Here is a 26,428-nt window from a genome sequence, read left to right as displayed (position 1 = left end):
CAACATGGCACAAGTATACATATGTAACAAACCTGCACGTTATGCACATGTACCCTAGAACTTAAAGTATAATAATAAAAGATAATTAAAAAAAAGATTAATAGACATGTTTTTTAAGATTTTTTTTCACCTTTGAGGGCAATTTAATGCAAGTTAGAGACAAATTGTATAGATAATTAAAATTAAAAATGAATCAAAATTATTTCCCTCCCAACCAAACCAGTCTTGACTTCCTTATTGCCAGGGCTGATATTGGGCAAATAGTACATAGAAGGTCATCCCCGTTGCTTATGGTCGGCCATCCATTTTGATTGGTTGATACCCATGTTGTGTGCTTGTTAAATATTCTAAATATCACGCCTATAACCTTGAGCACCCATTCTTGCCCATCTGCTATCTGGGACTCTGTCTGGGAAGAAGAGGCGTAGCCTGGGCTCAAACCACTTCAGCCTCACAAAAGCCATTGTAATAACTAACGTTGCATTCAATAAAGGAAGTGCATTCGAAGTGCAAAGAAATAGAGAATTGAATATTTTGAGCTGGAGACACCAGTGACATTCACCTCAAATAGCATTTAGAAACTGAAGAAAGACAAAGACTGAAAGAGAGAGAGGTGTTTATTATTCAGTTATCCCTTTGTTCTTACCAAAGTGTCTCTTTGTGTCCTGTGCCGGTCTCATCTGTGGAAGGAGGCTTGAGAAAAGATACCTGTACATCCTCTGCCCGCTAAAGTATCTTGTTTGATTTCTTCCCAGCCTGATTCTGTGGACATGGTTTCATTCACTGCATTGATTGTACTAGATATCAGCCTGTCATTTTAATAAACTAGATAGCACCAAGTAGAATTTGGCACATTGAATGGCTAAGGAGTTCCCCAAATTTTTGCCAGACTTCTTAGTCTTTGCATTTCCCTTGGGAGTACAAAATCAGATTCTGGCTGGTCCGAGTGCAGTAGTGTTTTCAACTAATTGATCACAACCAGTTACAGATTTCTTTGTTCCTTCTTCACTCACACTGCTTCACTTGGCTAGTCAAAAAAAAAAAAAAAAAAAAGAGCAGATACCCATTTTTTTCTAAATGGGAATTTATTTGTATAAAACACCAATCTTTAAAAAAAGTCCTAGATTTCAGATGAAATCTTTCATTAAAATAGCAAATTATGTTAATGACAGTGTTTTGGGCACATCAGATATAATTTGAATAGTACAGCAGCAGTGAGGACAAGTATGTTACTGAGAATACCACTTGCAATGTTATGCTGTTGGAAGTGCCTTTAGGATGACTATGAATGTTGTTTGGTTATAAAAGAATAATTTATACTAATTTATATCAAGGAAATGTAAACGAGCAGTTGATTATTTTACGAACAATTTTATAGGTTCCCACAGGTGCTCGAAGAATTTTATCCTTTGTTGTTGTTGTTGTTGTTGTTGTTGTTGTTTTTTGAGGAGGTCTTGCTCTGTCACCAGGCTGGATTGCAGTGGTGCTTTCTCAGCTCACAGCAACCTCCGCCTCCCGGGTTCAAGCGATTCTCCTGCCTCAGCCTCCCAAGTAGCTGGGAATACAGGCGTGTGCCACCACACCTGGCTAATTTTTGTATTTTTAGTAGAGATGGGTTTCACCATGTTGGCCAGGATTGTCTCGATCTCCTGACCTCATGATCCACCTGCCAAGGCCTCTCAAAGTGCTGCGATTACAGGCGTGAGCCACCGCGCCCAGCCTTGTTGTTCTTTTTAAATGCCAATGTGTTATTTGGATTAACTTCTGTTATAACTCTGTTTTCAAGTGTACCTTCTTTGGAATTGTGGCCGGGTTTTCAGATGAAATAAAAGATGAACTCAGATGAAATTTCTACTTAGACATTTTTAAAATAAGCTTTAAACTTCATATTTTGTATTTTCAATGTGCATTCTATTATATATATAAATTGCATTATAAATCCAATTATCCATTTATGGATATCCAGTTATCCATTTATCCTTTTATGTATCCAATGGATACACAAATACATGTATCCATTTAAAAATACTATCTAGGCTTAATGTTTGGAGATCTTCTAGCTGAGTCACTTTTAAGAATCATGGTGGAGAAGTAGATTAAAATGAACCATAAGAGAATGTTATGTATTTCTCTGAAAGTTGTTTACTATAATTCCATCAGTTTTGGTCTATTTATATTGTTAATTATTACTGTAGGCTTTGTTTCTTTAATTTCTATATTCTATGATTAATTTTTAAGCTTTGATTACATATACTTGCTAAGAATTAATTTCCTATTAAATATTTTTCTTGTCTGTGTCTCATTTTGAAATTAATAAGGTTCTAGTAATTTGCTACATTAATTCAACAGGTATCCTATTTTTAATTGCATCTATCATCGTACCTTTTATATTTTTGATATTTGTAGTATTTAGCCTTTGTTGCATACTCACAGTATGGTAGCTGTTGTACATGAGCTATAGAAAATACTTAGTCTTGGGTACTCCATAAATATATACCAACTATGTGCCTACAAAAATTAAAAATGGAAAGAAATAAAAAAAGAAAATACTTAGTTCTTCTATCAAGAAGATAACAGTTTGGAAGGTTATGGAATACCATTCTCTGGTGATTTTAAAGAAAAAAGTAGGCAGCTATTTGTATTGGCTTGATGGTCTGTCAAAGTCTTTTCTAGTCTTGTGTGTCTGTATGTATGAATGTATTGATATACAGAAGGTATTTTCCAAATGCCAGTAAATAAAATGTAAGTTTCTTTCTCCTGTTATTCTAGCAATCATTTTCTCACTGGATAAATTTGAAGAGGGAAAAGGTGAAGGAATTAAATACCTTGATCCCATTTCTAAATTATACAGTTTGGCTTTTAATCTTTAATCTTGCTCTATGTTGCATGCTGTAAATTACACAGTTTGGCTTTTAATATTTAATTTTGCTCTATTTTACATGCTATAAATTTAGATTTCAGATTGGTGACTAACAACTGGTAGTATCATTTTGCTGGCTTAAAGTACCCATTCTTTGTTGTTTTTTAGTAATCATATCAATAATGATGAGAATTTACATACTTGGGAATTATATCTGTGTTGTTATCAACTTTTGCGTAACTGTACTAATAAACGTCTTCAAAAGTTTAAATCACCTTCACTCTGGGGAAGAGATAATTCTTACTTGTCTTGGGAAGTGAATTCATGACCTCAAATTCCTTCCACTCAGGGTGAATTGGGAAAACAGGTATTGACTGTAACTCCATTTACATAACTTAAATTTTTGAACCACCAACCTGCAGCTCCTCAAATTGGATTAAAATGGACTTTTTATTAACCACATTAGAAATCCAGGGTATTTATACAGTGCTATGCTGTCTATTTCTAGAGACTCATAATTTGTTAATTTATTTTTCTATTTTTTTATGTTGCAGTTATGTTTTAGGTATTCTTAAAATATATGGCTACTAAGTAAAATAAGCAATTAAACATTTTTGTAAAGCAAATCAGCTACTTAAAAGAGCACAAATTCTTTTTGAGTAATAAATCAGTGATAGACTGGATGAAGAAAATGTAGCACATATACACCATGGAGTACTATGCAGTCATAAAAAAAGGATGAGTTCATGTCCTTTGCAGGGACATGGATGAAGCTGGAAGCCATCATTCTCAGCAAACTAACATGGGAAAAGAAAACCAAACACCTCATGTTCTCACTCACAAGTGGGAGTTGAACAATGAGAACACATGGGCACGGCGGGGGGTGGGGGGAACATCACACACCAGAGTCTGTCGGGTGCTGGGAGGCTAGAGGAGGGATAGCATTAGGAGAAATGCCTAATGTAGATGATGGGTTTATGGGGGCAGCAGACCATCATGGTATGTGTAATACCTATGTAACAAACCTGAACGTTCTACACATATATCCCATAAGTTAAAGTCTATTTTTAAAAATCTATGAAAATAGCAGTGTGTGTGTGTGTTAACCTTAGAGATTTCAGTGATATTATATCCTAACTAGGCTGTCATTTTATGTGGAGGAGTAATGTTTTTAGCTTTATTTCAGTTTTTAAAGAAATGTCAACAGAAGGATTATTTGATTTTCTCTTAACCATCTGCCAAATCTGTTAACAATACAGTTATGAGGTTAACAATACATTGATAAAGTTTGTGTGACATTGAGGACACATAACCTGACAAAATTTTATAAACAACCAAACATTTAAGTCTTTTGCCTGTGATTCGTGTCTGTTTGTATATATACGTATATATACACACTGGCATTGTTTATGGTAGGCTTGTTTTTGTGGTTTGTTCTTTGTATTATATTTGCTAATATTATTTTTCCTATTTTTCCTTTGACCAGTCAGTTATTAGAGCATTGAAAAGAGGTTCTACTGAGGAAAGGCCTCTCCGTCACTTCTCTTCTTTGTTAGCTTTTCGCTTTATGGTATATTTCGCTCTATGGTGGGGAAATGGTTCTGGGCACATGTTGACGCCAGAGAGAAACAGAATGTGCTGTGAAAGTAAGAGTGGCTAAGGAAAGCTATGTTGCCCAGATGGAAGCAGTCATCACAGATACCAAAATCTCATTTACAGGAGAGATTTGATGTAGATATGGCCCTCTGCCCTTAAGAAAGACATTTCCTTGCTTATATTTCCAGATAAATAATGTTGAAAATTAATTTACCCTAGGAATAATTATCTTATTAAATTATTTTCCTTATGAGTAATAACTTTGAAGGAACCAAAATGAATGATAGTAATGAGTGATGCCTATTTACATGAACGGGAAATCTAGGGATTGGGTATTAGAGCTTTTCTGTTCATGGATCTGCTAGCTGTGTAGCATTTTTAAGAATAATGACTAAGAAGTGGATTGACATGAATCATAATAGAATAACTTTCTATTTTCCCATGTTTCCATCTGGCAGGAATTCTATCAGTATTTTTGGGGTGGGGGTGGAATACATTTTTGAGGAGACAAGAGTAATTAATTTGGCCATATTCCGGTTATAACATTGTTTCTTAGGGTAACTTCTAACTTACTGACTTTGATCATTTTCTTTTAGTTAGCCTTCTACCAGATTAAGTAAAGGTGGTTTGCAGATTATCTGTATGTAGATCATTGATACATTTAGATAAGAATCCTTATTTGCATCTAAATGAACATTAAAAACATAATTTACTCTTATTCTAGAACAGATATTTGTGGTATCAAGATGTGATTGCCATGAAAGTAGTCATGTTTTAATTTTTTTTAAATTGGCTTAATAGGTCACTTTAGACAATTGTGTTGAAGTTGGACGGATTGCCAACACCTACAATCTAACCGAAGTGGATAAATACGTTAACAGTTTCGTCTTGAAGAATTTTCCTGCATTGCTGAGCACGGGGGAGTTCTTGAAACTCCCTTTTGAGCGTCTTGCCTTTGTGCTTTCCAGTAATAGCCTTAAGCACTGTACTGAACTTGAGCTCTTTAAGGCTACCTGTCGTTGGCTTCGCCTGGAAGAGCCTCGGATGGACTTTGCTGCAAAATTAATGAAGAACATACGATTTCCACTGATGACACCACAGGAGCTCATTAATTACGTGCAAACGGTGGATTTCATGAGAACTGACAATACTTGTGTGAATTTGCTTTTGGAAGCCAGCAATTACCAAATGATGCCATATATGCAGCCAGTTATGCAGTCAGACAGAACTGCCATTAGATCTGACACCACTCACTTGGTTACACTAGGAGGAGTGCTGAGGCAGCAGCTGGTTGTCAGTAAGGAATTGCGCATGTATGATGAAAAGGCCCATGAGTGGAAATCATTAGCCCCCATGGATGCCCCAAGGTACCAGCATGGCATTGCCGTCATTGGAAATTTTCTCTATGTCGTTGGTGGACAGAGTAATTATGATACAAAAGGAAAGACGGCAGTTGATACAGTCTTCAGATTTGATCCTCGATACAATAAATGGATGCAAGTTGCATCTTTAAATGAAAAGCGTACCTTCTTCCACCTAAGTGCCCTCAAAGGATATCTGTATGCAGTTGGTGGGCGAAATGCAGCAGGTGAACTGCGTAAGTGTGCATTTATATTAAGCATAGAGACAAATTTCTTCACTCAGAAATTCTTATCAAATCATAAAATAAGCAGTCCTGTAAAATCAGATAAAAATGTAGCTAGCTAGGGTTTCATTTAAAAACTATTTTTCTGAGAAAATATTGGAGACCATCTTTATGCCTTATCTGGGCATATATCGTTGGTGAGGGAACAAATTGTATCTTACAAATACATCAGTATATTGTAGAATATTTTACTTGTGCAGCGTATGTGGTCTTCATCTTGAAGGTTCATCTAAAAAGTATACTTAGCTCATTTAAATTATAATAAGGTCTTGGATAGAAGTTTGGCATGTTTTCTCATTTTCTGTTTTTAAAAGGCCACATGATATTTTACTGAACAGGTTACAATCCTTCATTACAGAAAACTTTCATTGTTTCTTCTTTTACAAAATTTGTTACCTATTAGAGGTCACATAGATAATTTTCTTTATAGATTAAATGTACAAAGTCCAACATTATACAAAGTTTATTCACTGTGAATATTATGATCTATGACTGTTTGTTTTAAAAACAATTCTCTTGACATAATATCAGATAGTTTTCTTTACCATAAGCCCATCTGGCAAGCTTTATTTGATGGTCACTTTTTTGTCTTCCCAGTATAAAATTGACCATAAACATACTTTGATATAGAATACTTTGGCTGTATAAATTAACCGAAAAAAGTATAATTTTATTATTTCAGATAAAATTGGGGTAGTATAATTTTTCCAAAAATAAAGGCAGGAAGTCCACATTTTGTGTTGTGACATATATTTGTCATTGCCATTATTGTTTGGCCTTGTTTTCAATTCTTTTATTCTCTATTATAAATAGAGTCTGTCACAGGGAGGTGAACATCAGAGACTAGGGCCTGTTGGGGAGTGGGGGGGCTAGGGGAGGGATAGCATTAGGAGAAGTACCTAATGTAACTGACGGGTTGATGGGTAGAGCAAACCACCATGGCACGTGTATACCTATGTAACAAAACAGCACGTTCTGCACGTGTACCCCAGAGCTTAAAGTATAATAAAATAAATAAGTCAATAAATAAAATACAAAAATACAAAAAAAGAAAGACAGAAAGAAAGAAAGACAAGAAAGAAAGAAAGAAAGAAAGAAAGAAAGAAGGAAAGAAAAGAAAAGAAAAGAAAGAAAAGCAAGCAAGCCAGCCAGGTGTGGCTCATGCCTGTAGTCCTAGCTGTTAAGGAGGCTGAAGCAGGATTGCTTGAACCCAATAATAAATAAATAAATAAATAAAGTCCTTGTAGTTGATCAATTCCAGGCTCCAAAGAGCTGGAATAGTTCAAAATATTGAGATTGGCTCTGGATAAGTTCAGAGTAGTTCTCAGAATCTTTATTTTTCAATATTCTAAGAAATAAAAGATAGTTTAATGTATTTGAGACTAAGCTATTTATCAGAGAAAAGATTAACTGTTCTCAGCTCTTATACTTTCCTGTTTATCAAACCCTTTCTTGTTAGTGACATGGTCTTTTTCCTGATCTTTTCTACCCAAAGTTTTTTCCTTTGTTGTTACAATGATATTTTTTTTCTAAGACCAGACTTTCTAGGTTGTTGGACTGTGTTGCATGATCATGAACTGCATAGGTGTTCCAATATATTTTAATAATTGGACTTTTAAAAGCAGTTAAGCCATAAGTGTCCTTAGTGTACAACTGTCCTTTAGGCCTCCTCAGTCAACCTACACCCATTATTTTCACATTATTATACTATTTTAAATTTGTGGTATCTGGAAATATCTAGAAAGTGCAAGTAGTGACTTGGTTGTTTCTTAGAAAATCCCTGTATAAGATAATCTTTTCTTAAATATTTTCTTCACAAATAATAGGTCATTAACCTGGGCAGTCTTCTTTTCTCAGAGGAAATAGCTCCGTTTTTCAAAGTCGGTCCTTGCTTGTTGATATTATCACCCCTGTTAATATGCAGCTACTTAGTTTTCAATATATAGTTCCTAACACTAATTAGAAGCCATATTCTTCTGGGAGTTTATAATCTTCAGGCCAAGGAGAGTCATTACATAAAACCAAGATGCTAGAGGCTTTTTTTTTTTTTAACCTATCCCAACCCTCTTTCAGTTGCTCCTATGGTATACCCATCTAGGAACTAGAAATAGACCACCCTGTTGGGCAAATGGCTCATACACAGGAATCCTTACTCCTGACCTTCAGAAACCACCCCTCCATCTCTGATTTAAAACAGTCTTTTGTGTTTCATTTTGAAAGGGAAAAGAAACAAGGGAATCATGCTTTTCTTAGGATATTCCTAAATTCATATTTAGGCTTTAACAATAAAATTTCTAAAGCTTAACCTAAGGATGATGACTTAAAAAATTTCCCCTCTAATGGTATATATAGGTTCATTTTAATCTTATTTCATAAACTGCATTTAAAAAATACACGTCATTATAATACAGGCACAAACCATCTATTCCAAGAATTCTAATTCTAGTTATCATCCAATTATTTGATATTTTATTCCATTTGAAATGATCTATAGATTACAAATCTATAATGATCTTATAGATTTGTAATCTATAAGTAGCTAAACTTTTGTAGAAAATGATTGTGTCCCTTAAAATCAGCATACCCATCAAATGCATTCTGTACTTAACATTTTATTATACAATACATTGGAAGTTTAAAAAATATTTTGTGATTGACTTAGTAAGTGCACTCAAATTTAGAGTCTTGATTTCAGGAGAAAAAAAGGTCAAAGAGAGTCATCAGATAAAGCCAAGAAGCAAGAGGTTTCATTTCTTTCTAATCCACTCCACCCACTTTGAGTTCTTTCTGTGTTATACTCAAATAGAAGCAAGAAGTAGCTTGTCTTGTCATGTCACATTCTATATTACTGAGGTAACCAAACTTGATGAAACCTGCCTTGATTACTATTGCTCCCAAAGAATAATATTAATGAAATTTCCTGAATTTTACTATTGATCTTCTTTCTCTTTATATAAATAAAAAGTGAATTTGTATTAGTTGGCTTTTCCAGTTTTCTTGGGCCCATTGTTTTTGCAGAATAGCAGATTTTGATTCTAAAGAAACTCGCCTATATTTCTGAATGTTCCTTCCAGAAACTGAGTTTTTAACATTTCCCTTACCCTACAAGTGCTTTTTAAAAATAGAATTCCCCCTTCAACGCACACATTAACATCTATTATAATAAATTAACATTCCCATTGTAACTGATTAAGTTGACACGTTCATATGCCTTTGTAAATAGAAGGAGGTGATGGGAATGGGTAGCAGGAAAAGGGGACTGATGGGAAAGTCATTTAACAGGTTGATTAGTACCAATATATCACTTCTTACACACAGTAACCATTGCCTGTATATAATTATAAAAAGAAAAATTTAATGGGTACAAAAATAGTTAGCATGAATTAATAAAGCCTAGTATTTGATAGCACAGCAGGGTGACTATAGTCAATAATAATTTAATTGTATGTTTTACAATAAGTATGAGTATATATAATTGTATTATTTGTAACACAGAGGATAAATGCTTAAGAGGATGGATACTCCATCTTTTATGATGTGATTATTATACATTACATGCCTGCATCAAAACATCTCATGTACCCCATAAAAATATACACTTACTATGTACCCACAGAAATTAAAAATTAAAAAAAGAAAACAGTGGAAACATTTGCAAGACAGTTTAGATCACTTTAATGCATTTGGTCTTTTAAAATCTTTTCATGGGGTACTTGGACCAAAGGAAACCTAAGCCCATTGTTCATGAAAAAAAGACTCTGTGTGTGTGTGCGCGTGCGTATGCACTAGCACACGTCTGCTCACTGGTTTCGTGCTGAAATATAATTCCTTCAAAATGCTGCTTTCCTTTGACACTTGTTACAATGAGAAACTAGGGGAAGCTTAGAGTAGCTGTCACTTAAGTGTAAAAGAAGTCAGTTATTTCTGGTATCTTTCAAAATTGTGTCATATAAAAAAATCAATCTTCCATTGAAGTTTTCTGTATTGAAGAAGAATATGACAGCTCCAATATCTTTCACTTCAGTTAAATATTAATAAGTTAAGATTTCAAATAATGAAATAACTTACAGAAAGCATGTTAGATGTTTTTCAAATAAATGCACAATAAAACTACTAAATTTTATTAAATGCCTCTATACCCCCGAAAGGATTTGGGGGTTTCTTGGTCACTCACCAGCGTTCTGTTTCTAGAGTCCATCTCCCCTCTAAGGGAGCCATCATTGTTCAAATGATTTTCTTTAGGCTAATCTCTTTCCTAATCTTAAAGAACAAATAAATTCCACATCATCTTTTAGGACCGATTCTGGATTTCTATGGAATTATCTCGGAAAATAAGAACTCCTGATATATGTGAGATAACCAACCTAAGTGTAATTCTTAAATTGGAGAGATTCTTTAATGTAAACACTAGGCCACCAGACTACTGAAGTTAATTCTCTAGATTAGGGGCCAGCAAACTTCTGTAAAGGGCCAGAAAGGGTCTATTTCCAGCTTTGTGGGCCATTCAATCTCTGTCACAAGTAATCAACTCTGCTGTTGTAGTGTAAAAGCAACCCTACATAATCCATAAACAAATGAGTGAGGCTGTGCTCCAATAAAGCTTTATTTGTAAACACTGAAATTTGAATTTTATAGAATTTTCATTAGTTACAAAATAGTCTTGATTCTTTTTCAATGTGTAAAAAATATAAAATCATTCATATTTTTATCTTGTGGGCCCTACAAAACAGGAAGTAGACTGGATTTGGCCTATGGACTGAGGTTTGCTGCCACCTGCTCTAGATTTTTCCAGTTGCCTCTTTACCATTTCCAACTCTTATAGACTATGATTGAAGCACTGCTTTGTGGCTCCAACTCTTTGCCTTGCATCATCCCTTGCTCCCTCTTCCCATCAGAGTTCTTGGTACTAACCTATATCTGAGTGTCTTATAAATATGGAAAATGGAAATAAGAGCATGTGTATCTACTTTTTAATTAGATGTATTTTATTTTAAAATAAAATACTATTGATTTTACTGATAACAATAGCAATTCTGCATGGAGAATTGCATGACAATAAAAGTTGACAATAAAAATTAAACGCCTGGAACAGTTAAAGGAGATAGATTTTTAGCTGGAAAAAAGTTCAAGAATGATGGACTATTATATAGTAATTTTGTTATTGGTGGTTAATAGCTATCTTGCACTGAGGGGCTCCTGTATGAGAAAGTATAAATGGATTCTTATAACCACTATTAGGGGAAGATGCAATTAAGTCACTGACAGAGGAATTATCCTTCTACATTGGAAAATATTAATAATAATCAAAAGTGAATAACTATTCAAATTCTAACTCCACTATAGAAAGAATAAGAACAAACTAAAGGAAATCACATTGGAACAGTTTGAATTAAACATAAGAAAGGGAAGTTACAATCCAAAAATTTCAAAGTTTAAGTCAGAGTCCTGCATTAAGAAAAGTGTAAAGCTATACTGAATCCTGCCTTTGGCTTCAAGTAGATGGAGAAGATGATATCTGGAAGTCTTTTTAGACCCCGTTTCTGATAGGATGTATGGTTTAATTACTTCTAAAACCTTCCCATTAATGGCTTTGCTAATGCCAAGTACCAATCAATGCACTAGGTTTTCTGTTATGTGGTGAGAGAGAGAGAGAGAGAGAGAGAGAGAAATTATATATATATATATAGAGAGAGAGAAATTATATATAGAGAGGGAAATTATATAGAGAGAAATTATATATATATATATATATATATAGAGAGAGAGAGAGAGAGATGTGGCAGTTTAACTTGTTATTAATTTTAGAAATAGGGTTTAAAAGAAATAGAATTGGCAAGGATCCAGGCCTAAAGCAATGAACAAAGCCAACAAAGCAGTAGGTAAAAGTGAGAATAGTAAAAGCTTTTGAAATAAGACTGAAAATTCAAAGCTAAAGTAAGTGGAAAAGGAAGTCAGTAGAGAGATACAAGAAGTGGCATAATATAGGTGTGGTTGGAGGAGAAAAGCATACTTTGCATAGTGAGTTTGATGATGAAATGAAATTATTGAATAGAGAGGAAAAGTAGTTTCTCTCTCTCTCCCTCTCTCTCTCTCTCTCTCTCTCTCTGTGTGTGTGTGTGTGTGTGTGTGTGTGTGTGTTTTGCCTGTCACCATGTTATTTTTTTTTAAGTAGAGAATCTCATTCAAAGGTTGATTCATCAGGATTGCATTTGGTTGCAAGTAGCTAAACCTAATTCCAGTGGCTTGATCAAATTGTCCTACTCAATAAACTTCTGCTTACCCATCACTGCCCAGAACTATATCATATGGTTGACCAAAGCTTCAAGGGAACCTGCTAAATTAAATTTCGTTTTTAGCTTGGTGCAGTTCTTCCCTAAGCAGTGTTGTGGTTCTGTTAGTTTAAAAAAGTGGGGTTGGGGGATGCAAGAAATTGGATTAGCAGTTGGCAGTGTATGCAATAAATAATACGAACTTTTCGAGTTAATCTAGACCTCATGCTTTTGATGAGTTCTCTTAATAGCTTTTCTGCCTTTTAAAAAGTGATTACATTTTCCATCTTTCTTGGTGACATTGTTCTGTTCTTGAGGTTATAACAGATTGATTGAAAGATACTTAAGTGAGTTGAGATCACTTCTCCAAATACATTATGTTAAAAGATGATACATATATTACTGAGAGGAAGTATTCTTAATAAAGACCTTTGTATTATGCCGCCAACTATCTTCAGGTTAAGAGTAGTACTGGATGCAATGATGGTGGGTATATACAAACTATCTGCTTTAAAGTATAAATGTAGAGAAATTGTCATCAGCGTCCACTTTGTAGTCTGTATATGAACTAAAACAGTGGGCTTCAGAACATGAACCAAAAAGTGTGTATACTTTCATTCTCAATGTACAAGTTTGCTTCTTATGTATCAACGTTTGTTTCTATCAACATGGGGACCCAGAATTGAGGAGTTTTTCATTCCTTTTGATTTTTTTCATCCTTTCTTCCTATGTTTTTAGAGCAAAGAAAATGGAGAAATGTCAAATTATTAATATGTAAACAGATTACAGAATAAATCTTAGTGATTTCTGCAATGACAGAAATTTGTTAGATTCTTACACTATCTAGTCTAATGTAGCATGTACTAATAGTTTATATTATTAATATAGTCTCAATAATTACTATAAGAGCTCCCCCCACAGTCTTTCACATATCTATCATAGCTATAATAGATATGTTTAAAGTGTTTGGATACTATTACTGTTCCACTTAAGAGAAAAATAATTAATTGCTAAATTTGAAGCTAAAAATCATTTTATTTCTTTTTTGTTTTTTTAAACAGCTACAGTAGAATGTTACAATCCAAGAACAAATGAATGGACCTATGTTGCCAAAATGAGTGAGCCCCACTATGGCCATGCTGGAACTGTGTATGGAGGAGTGATGTATATTTCAGGTAAACAAGTATTATGTTAACACAATATAATATATAAGCTTTTAACTATATGGTTATCTTTCCGTATAGTGGTAGTAATAATAATAATTCAGGCGTCAGGAGTTTGAGACCAGGCGGGCCAACATGGTGAAACCCTGTCTCTATTAAAAATACAAAAATTAACTGGGTGTGGTGGTGCACGTCTGTAATCCCAGCTACTTGGGAGGCTGAGGCAGGAGAATCTCTTGAACCTGGAAGACGGAGGTTGCAGTGAGCTGAGATCACGCCTCTGTACTCCAGCCTGGGTGAAAGAGTGAGACTCCATCTCAAAAAAAAAAAAAAAAAAAAAATCCAGAAAAATGGATAATCAAAATATAATTTATGTTGATTTTAGAAACTATTTTTGTGTGTATTTGCATATGAATGCCTTGGGCATTCTGTAGATTTATAAGAGTACTAGTAAACCAATCCTGTTATAAGGTATAACTTAGAAGAAATTGAAAAGCATTCAAATTTAGTTCCCATGCTCTGTATTCAAATAAGCACCATTCATAGTTTCTGTAGCAACAGTTAATTCATTTTATTTAAGGTTTAGCTAAACTGTGTGAAGGAGTGTGTCATTATGTAACATATAAGCTCTCCTATGCATAAAACATGCTTCCAGTATGCGTAATAGTACATAATAATATTCATTCTCTCTTTCAGTATAGCCCATAATATGGATTTCCTTCTTCCTTAGCATTATAAGAGGATTCTACTATGGTGTCATTGCATAAATATTTCTGTGCTGATTATCTGTATTTTATGCACATGAAGATATATTTTTCTGTTAAAAAATTCTGAAATGGATATAGTTCATTCACAGTGTCCCAGCAGCAACTTTCATTCTCAAATTGTTGGTGTTTAAATCAACCTACTGTCAAATTTCTTTCTTTTTTTTAATGCATTTTCTGCTTTTGTTCTCCTGTAAAATTTAGGAAGAAGTCTCACTTGAATGTGAAGACCACCTCTGGTACTGACATTTAACTTTGTTAGTCAGGTTATTATCACCTGGCCCTGACACACTCTACATGGGACAATTCTTCCCCATTGAATGAAGGCCTGCCAGTGCCAGGCCAGCAGCTACATTACTAGAGACCAAAGGTGTAAAGGCGATATTTGTGGCCTGATTGTCTGACCACTGCCTTATGAAATCTGTAATCAATAAGAATCAATGAAAGGCCTGTAGCATATGATTGGCAGGTTTCTGGTGTTAAACTCATGAGCAACTACAGAATGTCTTATATTGGAAGAACCATACAGGTAATAAATATGCTCCCATTAATCCGTGATTTATACCATCTATCTATTTTATGTGGGCGGCTGCTGTACCATTATAATGAGAGCTCCAACTCCTCTGAGAAAAATGACACCTGAATTGTTTTAGTGGTGCTTTGGCATAACTGGCGTGTATTGCAGAAATGACCTTCCCAATTAAGAGTGGTTAGAAAGTATGGCTGATTTTCAAAACAATGAACACTGTTTTGCTTTCTGGGAATTCTGTAAAGCACAGAGAAAATATTTTTAAAAAGCAGAAGAAAACAGTGATAGTGACTGCCATCTGGCCACTTGACAGTAAAACTTTGAATAATTTGACTGAAAATTAGCTTACTTCTCTCCCTTGTCTACAGAAGGTATAGTTTGATACTTTCGTTGTAGAGACTGATTTATATGTGATCTAAGAGTACACTTTGTAGATGATACAGACTCAATAAGATTAACAACAAATTGCTGCATGTATAAAATTCCACGTATATTCAGCATTCTAATTCTTTAGATTTTTAAACATGCATTCTGATAACAGATGACATTATCTATCCTCACTCTGCCCACAGAAAACTCTATAAACATAAACAATTCTGAATATTCTTATAAGCTTGTACACTTGTGCAAGACTTTCAACTTTTCCAAGGCATTTTTGAGAAATATCTCACTTCAGAGTCACAATCATGATGCAATAACTGGAGTAGATATTGTTTTGTGGCAAGTGAGGAAATGGGTGCCTGGAATTTAATGTGCTCTAGCCCAGTGCTCAGCACCCGGAGGATACCCACTAAAAGGCAGTAAGGAGTGAATGATGCTTTGTAGATGGAATTTACTACAGATCCAACTGTATCAGTGACCAAAATATATTTTCCTTCAGCAAAGTCTTTTAAAAACACCATGGATCTCCATTTGAGAAAGTCATTGCAATAATGTGATTGTTTTGTTCTTTAAGAAGATGAAAGTGCTATTTTCTTTATTTTTGATCCAGAGAATGTATTTATGGAGGGAAGACAGTCCTAAGAACAGTATTGATAAGCCATATGTCATAATATGTGGCTAAAAGTTAATTATCTCTGACAGAGCTCTTTTAATTATTTTTGCATTTCTATAACAATCTATTTACTTCACACCTATTGTTTTATTCTTTAGGAGGAATTACTCATGATACTTTCCAAAAGGAGCTCATGTGCTTTGACCCTGATACTGACAAATGGATCCAGAAGGCGCCAATGACCACGGTCAGAGGTCTGCATTGCATGTGTACAGTGGGAGAAAGGCTCTATGTCATTGGTGGCAATCACTTCAGAGGAACAAGTGATTATGATGATGTCCTAAGCTGTGAATACTATTCACCTATCCTTGACCAGTGGACCCCAATTGCTGCCATGTTAAGAGGGCAGAGTGATGTTGGGGTCGCTGTCTTTGAAAATAAAATCTATGTGGTTGGGGGGTATTCTTGGAATAATCGTTGTATGGTAGAGATAGTGCAGAAATATGATCCAGATAAAGATGAATGGCATAAGGTTTTTGATCTCCCAGAATCCCTTGGCGGCATTCGTGCTTGCACACTCACAGTTTTTCCACCAGAAGAAACCACACCATCACCTTCTAGAGAGTCCCCTCTTTCTGCACCTTAAGATCATCTCTACAACTAAGATGCTGTAGTTCTATCTTTGCAATGTGTCATAAATTCTCTTCTTTTTCCCCCTTAAGTAGTATATATGTTAGGATTAGCCTCCAGTAATTGATACAGATATTGGAAAAAAGACAATATTGATGTTATTTGTGCTGTTTGTTTGGCCTAGAGTGTTTATAAAGTGGTAACACAACCATTCTGGAAATGTATCCCATAGAAGCTGATGTTTAACATATGAAAAAAAAGTATCGTCTATAAAATGTTTCTTCAGTACTTTTTAAATGCTGTGTATTGGGTGTAAGGTATTTGTCATCTTACATTAGTAAACCCAATAAGCCAAGTTGAAGGTGGATTATAGTAAATGTACAACTGTGCTCACTAGGCTTCAAAGTAAAAGTTTTCCTTTCATCTTTGACTGTAAGATGTCAAAGGGAGGCAGCCTGCTTGAACAGGAAACAATACACAAAAGGTTGCCAACTCGCATGAGCTACCTCCCTCTTTTCATAAAGTATTTTTGACATATCTGTCAACCCACTTGACTGTGTGGGTGCATTGGGAACACAAAGTTTCTTAGACACACAGGAGAAATAGCTTAAATTCACTAATATTAATTTAAAAAGCAGCATGAACCCTCTACTTAAAAACAAGGGTTTGGTGTTTTTAAAGTGTGTATACATACATACACATACATACACACACATATGTCAAATATATTTTTTTTAATTGAGTGGCACATAAATGTGAAATTAAAAAGAATTCTTCCAAAAAGCAGCTTCTATTAAAATGGGAATTCAGTATGCACATAGTGAATGCATATATGTAGAACCATACAGAATTTAGGTGGATAAGGGCTAGAAATTTTGAGCAACAAAATTTGTCACTTGACCAGATTTTATCTTCAAAAATTGTATTCTACTCCTTCTCCTTTGCTGTTGAGGTAACTTGCATATTATACGTATTCTGTATACTCAGTTCATAAGGTTATTTAGCACAAATTGTAGCAGCTTCACCTGGAGAGCTGCTTTTGCTCAACAAATTCAACTTCCATGTTTTATCTTTTTTTGTTCAATAAAAAACATTTAATGTCATTTTGGTCTGAGACATCCCATTATTGTCTGATTTGACTTCCTTTGATTAAATATCTATATTTTTGGCATGGCAAAATGTGATCAGAATTTACAGCTCTGAGCAGCTTGGATGAGTGAATATTTATGCTTTTTTATTCAAGGAAAAAAAGAATTTGACAAAGTCTAACTTTGTTCATCAAAACTCATTGCTGGTGGTGTTTGAGGAATTAGATTATGGAAGATGCTAACTGGCTTTTCATCACCGCAGAACTGCCAACCATGTCTAAACCAAAAGAGCAATTACAATTCTGAGTTTAGTCTCCCTGATCTTCAAGACGATCCATCTTGCCTGATGAGAAGGGATTGTGTAAAATTATCTTAGAGATTTGTCTTGACCTAGGATCCCAAAGGAAAAATGTTTTTGTGAAAGATTATTTGAGAATTATATTAGCATCATATTGTGATCTTCTCTACTTTATCTGCAGATGATCGGATTAAATCTGAGCCAAAAATTTAGGGCTATGAAAATACAACTAGTGAGTCTCCAAATTTCTTTACCATTGGGTAATTAACAGTGCAGATGTCACTGCCTCTATCTTGAGTTAAATAATTAAGTAAACAATTTTCTCAGTAGCAGTACATTTGAATATTAGGAAAGCTTGTTATGAATTTGAAAATCCCTCTTGAGCATTATTGTTCTTAAGTCAGAGCAGCTGGTCAATGGTATCAGTTATCTGTTTATAGGCAGAGTGGATTCAGCCATTTGCACATAGTTAACACCTGTCTAAAAATGGAGGCATTATATGGTTTGGCTGTGTCCCCATCCAAATCTCATCTTGAATTGTAGCTCCCATAGGGACCCAGTGGGAGGTAATTGAATCATGGGGAGGGGTTTTTCCCATGCTGCTCTCATGATAGTGAAAATGTCTCATGAGATCTGATGGTTTTATAAAGGGCAGTTCCTCTGCACACGCTCTCTTGCCTGCCACCACGTAAGATGTGGCTTTGCTCCTCCTTCACCTTCTGCCATGATTGTGAGGCCTCCCCAGCCATGTGGAACTGTGAGTCCATTGAACCTCTTTTTTCTTTATAAACTACCCAGTCTCAGATATTTCTTCATAGCTGTGGGAAAATGGACTAATACAAGGAGTATATAAGACAGATTGATAATTCAGAAACAATGATCAGGCATGGAGGCATGCCTGATCAAATGGCTCTTCTCCAAGCAGCAAAAGTTCTTTCCATCTTGTGGCCTCCCCTTTTAAGTTCTCAGAGTCCTCTCCATTCAGTCAGAAGAAAAATCGAGGGTTGCAGGTGGGAGGGCTATAGTGTCAGGCTTGAAAGAAGCATACATTACCTCTACTCACATCACCTGTCCCCACATTCTAGTGGCCAGAAGTCAGTTCTGTGGCTACATATAAACACAAAAGAAACTAGAAAATATCAGACAGTTGTGTGCCCAGAAAGACAAAGAAATGGGGCTGATGATCTTCTAGCAGTCTGCCACAGGGAATAACACAAAACATACATATCCACTTCTGTTTGACAACGTAGCTTTTCTGCATCTATGTATGTTATTTACAATATAATTTATTTCACACTTTACTGTAGTTGCTATTACTAAACAATTCTAACACCTGGAAAATTATTACACATTTTGCTTTACAGTGAATTAACTATTTGTCTTTATGAAAAAATACCTGCCAGTTATTAGTTGGCTTTATAAGCATTTCTCACATTTGCTCTTCTTAAGTTCTTAGCCTACTTGAAAGAGGAGTTGTAGAATTCACTAAATCTCAAAAGGTTTGTGATTTTCCTTCTTGGTCAAGATTACTGGAATATGAAAAATGAAGAAAGAATTTGCCTATTTCTATAATTTTTAGGAAATTCATCTGATAATCAGTATTTGCCCTGAAAAGTGAAATTATGACCTGAAACTCTTTCCTTTCTAAAATTACTTTAGAGACTAAAATATACATACATACATAAATACATACATATGTAATATTTCTTTGGGAGTTGCTAAAATGATTCTATATTAGCCTACAACAGGGTGCACCACAGGGAAATTAAGTCCTGTCTTATTTAATTAGTTCCACCATGTGACCTTTTATTTTCTCATTTCAAGGGCCTTTGCATGTTTTCCTCCCACAAGAATAGTAAGCAAACATTCTTGTGTGCAAAGTTGGCTGTGCCTCTAATTTTATTCTTAGCTCCTATGCCTAAACCACAGGTTTAGTCCTTTGCACATCAAATAGCTTTGTGAGTAGGCAGGAAGAAAAGTAAATGCAAAGCAAGTTCTTAGAGACTAAGGGAATTTTATTTTAAATTGGTCAAATAATTTGGTGTTTAAAACCTCTGGTATTTATAAAAATGCAAAATATAGAAAAATTGAAAAGTATAAGAAGAAAAAAGTCATCCATCATCTTCCACATATCAAGATCACTACTGCCAATTATGAGTATATTGTTTATACACAATTATTTAAAAATCAGCATGATTTTTGTATATACTATATAAAGTATGTTCTGATACATCAATACATCATTTTCTGGTATAAAATACATTCTAATACACCCATGCATTAACGTCTGATACAAAATACATCAATGCAATATTTAGGATGCAATTTTGTAATGTGTAGTAAGTGAAGTTTAACAATTAGGTAATGTGTTGGGCATTTGTCAGTTTAAAAATTACTGAATATTGACATGATCAAATCAGATGTTTGTGTAATTAAGCAATAGTGATGCCAGACAATTAAAACACTTATTTCATCAGTGAACCTAATTTGCATAATTCATATCTCATAGTGGATATTTCATCTCTATTTACATTTAGTGTTCCTTAATCATGTATTGTCAAGTATTATCAAAGCTTTATCAAATGTATCTTTACCTTGTATGTGTTATTGGGCAATGAGATTAAGATTAACAAAGATTGAATTAAAAAAGTGAGACTAAAGGCCATACATTTATTGAAAGAAAAAAGGAGGGGATATTACAACAGGGCTTGACAAACTTTCTGTAAAGAGCCAGTAAATATTTTAATCTTTGTGGGCCATATGGTCTTCATCACAACTACTCAACTCTGCTGTTGCAGTGTGAAGGCTGATGCAGACAATATGTAAATGAATGAGTGTGAATGTGTTTCAATAAAACTTTATTTATAGACACTGAAATTTGAATTTCATATTATTTTCATGTATTACAAAATATTCTTCTTTTGACTTATTTCAACCATTTAAAAATGTGAAGACCATTCTTAGCTCATGAGCCATACCAGATTTGGTCCACAGCCTGTAGTTTGTTGACCCCTGCATTACAAAAGCATATTTCATTACCATTCTTTTATTCTTTCAACACAAATTTATTGTGATCCTATTTCATATCAGTCAGTGAAAAGTCCTAAGGCTACACAGATGAATAAAACAATTCCTGCTGTCATGAGCTCAATCTAATTGGGGAGATAGGTACTTACACTGTATTGTGCTTGAGGCTATGATGGGTGTAAAGAAGCAACATCTGAGCAGAGTCATAGAAATAGGTCTTTGTAAAATGAGTGGAAGGCTATAAAGAAATGAGGACCTGCCCTAATAAAATACAGTTTCTGTGGCCACAAATGTGGAAATGAGAGAGTACTCATAGGGAAAGGGTAACCTCTCTTTGAAATCCTAGCACCTATCCTCTGAGGTACAACTTCCTGTTGCAAATCTCTCATTAATTACACCAACTACCAACCTGCTGGTTCTGTGCTAGATAGAGTCATATACAACTTGTCCTTCAAAATACTCTGTAACTCAGCAAAAATCAGGATGGAATATTTCATATGGTTTCTCTAAATCCTTAGTGTACTGGGTGCCTTTTACTACAAGAAGCAGAAAACCCCAACTTTTAACAATAAGGAAATGTGTTTTCTCACAAATCTTCAATGCCTTTTTGGAGGTAAAAGAAGACTCAGGCATGGTATAATTAGCTAAATATCCTCAAACACCTAGGGTTTTTCTTTTTCTTCACATTCCGTTTACAATAGCTTTGCAAACACTGTGTTGCCAGTATCATCTCTAGTTAAGACCCAGAGAGAGAAAACCTCTCCCCTACCATGAAATTTAAATCCTTCTTTTCAGTCTGATGGAGTCAACTTAGGAGATATGACTGCCCCTGGCCCAGTTGCCAGGGGAATTTCATGCATGGATTGGCTTAGACTAATTATCTTATATGAAATCATTATGGAATTAACCATAATACCCTTCTCAGTCAGGAAGAACAAAAGGAAAACACATAGGGAAACGAAATTTAGCTAATTGGATTTACTTTGTTCAGTTTGTCTGTAATCAGCTTGGGCTTTTTCTAGATTAGTGTTTTTCAAAGTCTGGTCATAACTTATTAGTACAAAAATTCTCAAAATGTGGTCTAGGCACACTGGTGTCCCTGAGACCATTTCAGAGGGTTCACAAGGTCAAAATCATTTTCATCACAATAGTAAGACATTTGCCTGTTTCACTCTCATTTCCCCACAAATGTACAGTGGAGTTTTCCAGAGGCTAAAGAATGCATAATGATATAGTTGATCAGTCAGGTAATAGAGTATGAGTTTATACATGCTTTATTTAAAAATATTCTCATATTTCATTTTGAAATGCAGTAAACATCACTAGATATAATCCACATGAACAAAACCTCTTCCGTGTCCTCAAAAAATTTAAGAGTGTAAAAGAGTACTGAGACCAGAAAGATTGAGAACAGCTGGTACAGCTGGTGTTAGTTCTAAAATTGATTTAGCAACATTTTTTACAGAAATGGAATAAAACATAGAGTGTACTATATACATCATAATTTTAAGTTTTTTGTGAATTTTTATTTTGGTTATATATGTGTATATATATACATATTACATATTTATGTATACATATATACTTATACACATATACATACCCATGTAGGTATATATAATAAAAATGTTCACCAAACAATACACATACAGACACACACACGGTTGCAATGTAAGTAATGTAAATATTTCTTAATGTGGGGCCTGATCAAAAATGGTTGAAAACACTGTTCACTAGCTGCTGACCATACTCTGTATAACAAAAGCCTTCCTTCCACCACCACCACCAAGGAGCACACTGAAGCTTTCTTGATTGCTCAAAGTCCTGATACCAAAGAGCAAGATGCAGAGAGATACATTACCTAAGGTCTGATTTCTCAGTTCTCATGTCTTAAAACTTACTCATTTCCTTGGTAATGAAAACCAAAACCCAGAGGAAGACAACTACCTATAGGTTCCCTCCTGATCTCAGAGGAATTTGCATGATAGCTACATTAGAGGAGAACACATAACACCAAATGTACCATACATGGTACACAATCTTACTAGCAGGCTTTTGAATTCCTATACAAATCTCTTAATGAAGGCATTTCCCAAAAGGAACAGTAGTTCTAGTAGACATTAGTGAATATGGAATGAAAAGAGGCCCTGATTGTAAGCCACAGAAACTAAACTCCAACCAGCTTACACTAAAAGGAGAAACATAGTAGACCAGTAGTGGGACATCTCTGAAACCCTTAGGAAGACCAGAACTGAAGCTAGGATACAGTGAAAACTGGAGAAAGAAACAAATGCTGACAGTACTCTGTGACTCTGCTTTTCCCTGAGGGTGAGATTCATTACCTCCTCCTGCAGACCAGCTTCCTTGACATGGTACTGACTGTGATTGGGAGCTCCCAAAACTTCCAGCTTTCCCCACCATAAAGAAAATGTCACCCACTCCACATCATCAGTTAAAGACTCCTTGGTAATCACAGTCATTGACCAGGTTTAGCTCAAATACCTTTGGATCAATAAGCAAGGGCTCTGCCAAAGGGCCTGAGTGCTGATATGAATGCTGGTGACTCAATCCCTACAAAAGATACTTTTCCATGGACGAGGAAGTTATTTGTGCCAAGCAGTCCCCCAAATGGATGTCTACAACAATAGCTAGGTCAAGGTACAGTTACCCTCCTGATGTCCAAAGGGAAATGTGTGTGTTTGCCAGTCAAGAGGCCAGATATTTCTAAAAAGTTGACAGAGTCCATGAAGAGAGCTGATCTCTACTCAAGAGTCAGTGAGTACCATACCATTTTCTACTTTCCACCTCACCAAAGCTTGGGCATGCATTCAGGCTTTCCAGTGTTCAAAAAGCCATCATTATGGCCAAGAATGGGAGGCAACCAGGGAGGGAGAATTTGCACTGTTGCATCTCATAATGGATTGCCTTCACTGTATGCTATCTTGATTTAGGTAGAAAAAACAAGTGCAAAATGACAAAATACGGCATAATCTGAGCTAACATTTCAAAGCATTTGTTTTAGACTACTTAAAAAGGAAGCCACCAAGCTCTTAGTTAAACAAAACAAATATGTGATGAAGTTGCTGTAGCAAATCTTAGTAATAAGGCTCAGTCTGGAATAGCTGGGAATGTGGCAGCAGGGCACCCAAACACATTTAGCATGTTCTAGCCTTAAACATTTATATTCATGCTCTATGGCAGGAAGGAAGAAGCAGAGGCACAGTGCTAAAAAAAAAAAAAAAAAAAAAAAAAAAAAGGCTTGTGCCCTCCATCAGAGAGAAAATCCCCTGCTCTAGAGCTGTTTCTGTGGGACAAATTAGAGTGAGCGGAGGTCAAGACACTCGGACACAGGAGCAGGTGCCTGAAGTCTGCAAGAAGTCATAAAATTGGGATATCTGTGACCTTCCTTATCATATTTTGTGTCTCCTCTCTGGTCCTTTATTAGAAGATTGCCCGTATTAAACCTAATTGACTTTTGACACCCTCATGTCAGTGAGATGATAAGATACTATCCTGCTGGAGGAATTAAGAAGGTTGCAAGGAAGGTGTGGATACATTTGGAAGGCTTCTGAATGCCTGCATATAGGTCATAAGTCTCCACTAATTTGGGGCCCAGAATAAAATGTTTGGGACAACTGATAGAGATACAAAAGGTTTCCAAGGACATGGCAATTCCTAGAGGTGTGGTAGTGGTGGGCCGTCAGCAAAACTGATCCTGTGAAGAAGGTAGAGGAGGTCATAGATAGAGATCTGTTCTTCAGGTTTTTCAAGTCAGTGAGTTGGCAACAAGAGTTGACTTATGCATACACACCCATCTTCTGCCTTCTCCCTCATGCTAAGTGTTCAGGTCAATATGAGTCTTAGATATTCCATGTAGGCCTGGATGAGTTTAGGAAGGACACAGTCAGAGTCATGGGGGAGCCAGGGAAGGGAGACATTTTATTACTGTGCCCTCCTACCCATTTCACAAAACCGTTGTGCCTCTTATGCCAGGATGAGGCATAATAGCAAAATGACCAGAGACAGAAGATGGGCACCATAATATTTCAAACTTGATTGTGCAAGGAAGCCCATAACTTGAGAGCTTTTTACAAGGAATAAAGACTTTATTTTTCATTTCATTTTTAATATTAAAAATTCCAAATGTACTGATAAGTAGAGAGAATGGTGTAATGAACAGGTGCATACTCATTTACATGTAACAATTGTGAACATTTTTTCATATTTGCTTAATCTAATTTTTGTTAAAGTATTTTAAAGTAAACAATTAACATTATGACCTTTCTCCCCTAAATACTTTGGTATGTATATTTACAACTGAAGGAATTCTCCTTCTTAAAACAAACACTATTATCCTACCTAATAAAATTCATAATTTTGATCACAGTACACATTTAAATATGCACTAAATATTAACTTTTCCCAGTTATTCCCCAACTATCTCATACAAGCCTTTGTTCAAGCCAGAATAGAAGAGGGCTTTGTGGCCCAAGAGGACAATTTTAGAATATTCGCTAGTACAAAAGTAAGAAAGGTAGGCACCATCTATGTATGATGTCTCAGCCAAGTCTCTGAACATGCTGGTCCTGTGGTGGAAGGTGGGGTTGTTGTAGCCCAAGGGCTCAAAAGGCTAATGATCACCACCAGTGAAAACTTTTCTAGCAATAGAAATTTTCATCAGGGATTCAGGAGGGTGATTTTTTTCAGAGCTGTCAAAAGCAGAGCCAGAAACCTGAGAAGTATGCCTGGGAAATCTATGGCATTGAACACAAGTGAGCTTTTATATTTATTATAGTAAGCTAAACTAATGTAACAAACACACCCAAAATGAAAATGGCTCAAATAAAACGTGTTTGCTTCTTACTCATAGAAGAGTTAAGCACTGTGTTCCAGGTCTAAGGGTAGCTGTGTTCCGTGCAGTCACTCAGGAACTGTCTTTTATCTATGGCTTCCCAAACAGCCATTATCATCTCCAAGCCACTGAGTAAGAACAGGGGAGGATGGATCAGTTGAAGAGCAGGTGGGAAGATTTGTTGGCCAGATCTGGATGTAGTGCACATTAATTCTCACACTACTTTCAAGGAGAGTAGGAAATATAGGCTAAGGTTGAACTCTGAAGAAAGGCAAAAATTGTGGCAAAGCGCTAGCAGATCCAGCCATAGTGAGTTTCACCTTTGATTTCAGATACAGGCTGTTTCCAAGGAACTGGCAGCATATCATATAGGGTCTGTGAGTAAAAGATCTCATCGAGTATATGAGATCTTAAAGTTAGAGAGAGGACAAGAATGGGCTGCTTTTGCACATATCAGTGAGGGAACCCCCATTGGCTATGACTTCAGACTGTGAGGTCAGGGTAGCAGGTGTAAAAAATTTCGTAACTTTTACCTTTGCCACTAATTCGTAGGTGAGTTCCTGAAGTACGGTCATGCATTGCTGAATGATGGGGATACATTCTAAGAAATATGTCATTAGGTGATTTCATAGTTGTGTGAATATCATAGTGTACCTATACAAACCTAAATGGTATAGCCTACTACACACCTAGGTTATATGCATCTGCCTAGT

The 26,428-nt window shown here is 35.5% G+C and overlaps 1 protein-coding gene across 5 annotated transcripts in view; it reads left to right on the top strand.

The window, feature by feature from the left end:
• KLHL13 (kelch-like family member 13) overlaps nt 1-17,553 on the top strand; it is a 195,461-nt gene extending 177,908 nt beyond the window's left edge. For all 5 annotated transcript variants that reach the window (XM_011977131.1, XM_011977127.1, XM_011977128.1 and 2 more), the window contains 3 exons: nt 5,258-6,053; nt 13,432-13,545; nt 15,979-17,553. In XM_011977131.1, the coding sequence (XP_011832521.1) occupies nt 5,258-6,053; nt 13,432-13,545; nt 15,979-16,466 (1,398 nt within the window). In that variant the 3' untranslated portion in view covers nt 16,467-17,553. The remainder of the gene's footprint in view (nt 1-5,257; nt 6,054-13,431; nt 13,546-15,978) is intronic.
• Nucleotides 17,554-26,428: the final 8,875 nt, after the last annotated feature.

This window comes from Mandrillus leucophaeus, unplaced genomic scaffold (genome assembly GCF_000951045.1).
Source record: "Mandrillus leucophaeus isolate KB7577 unplaced genomic scaffold, Mleu.le_1.0 Scaffold174, whole genome shotgun sequence".
Taxonomy (NCBI): Eukaryota; Metazoa; Chordata; class Mammalia; order Primates; family Cercopithecidae; genus Mandrillus; species Mandrillus leucophaeus.
The sequence above is the reverse complement of the archived record's forward strand: the minus strand, read 5'-3'. Positions and strand labels throughout refer to the sequence as shown.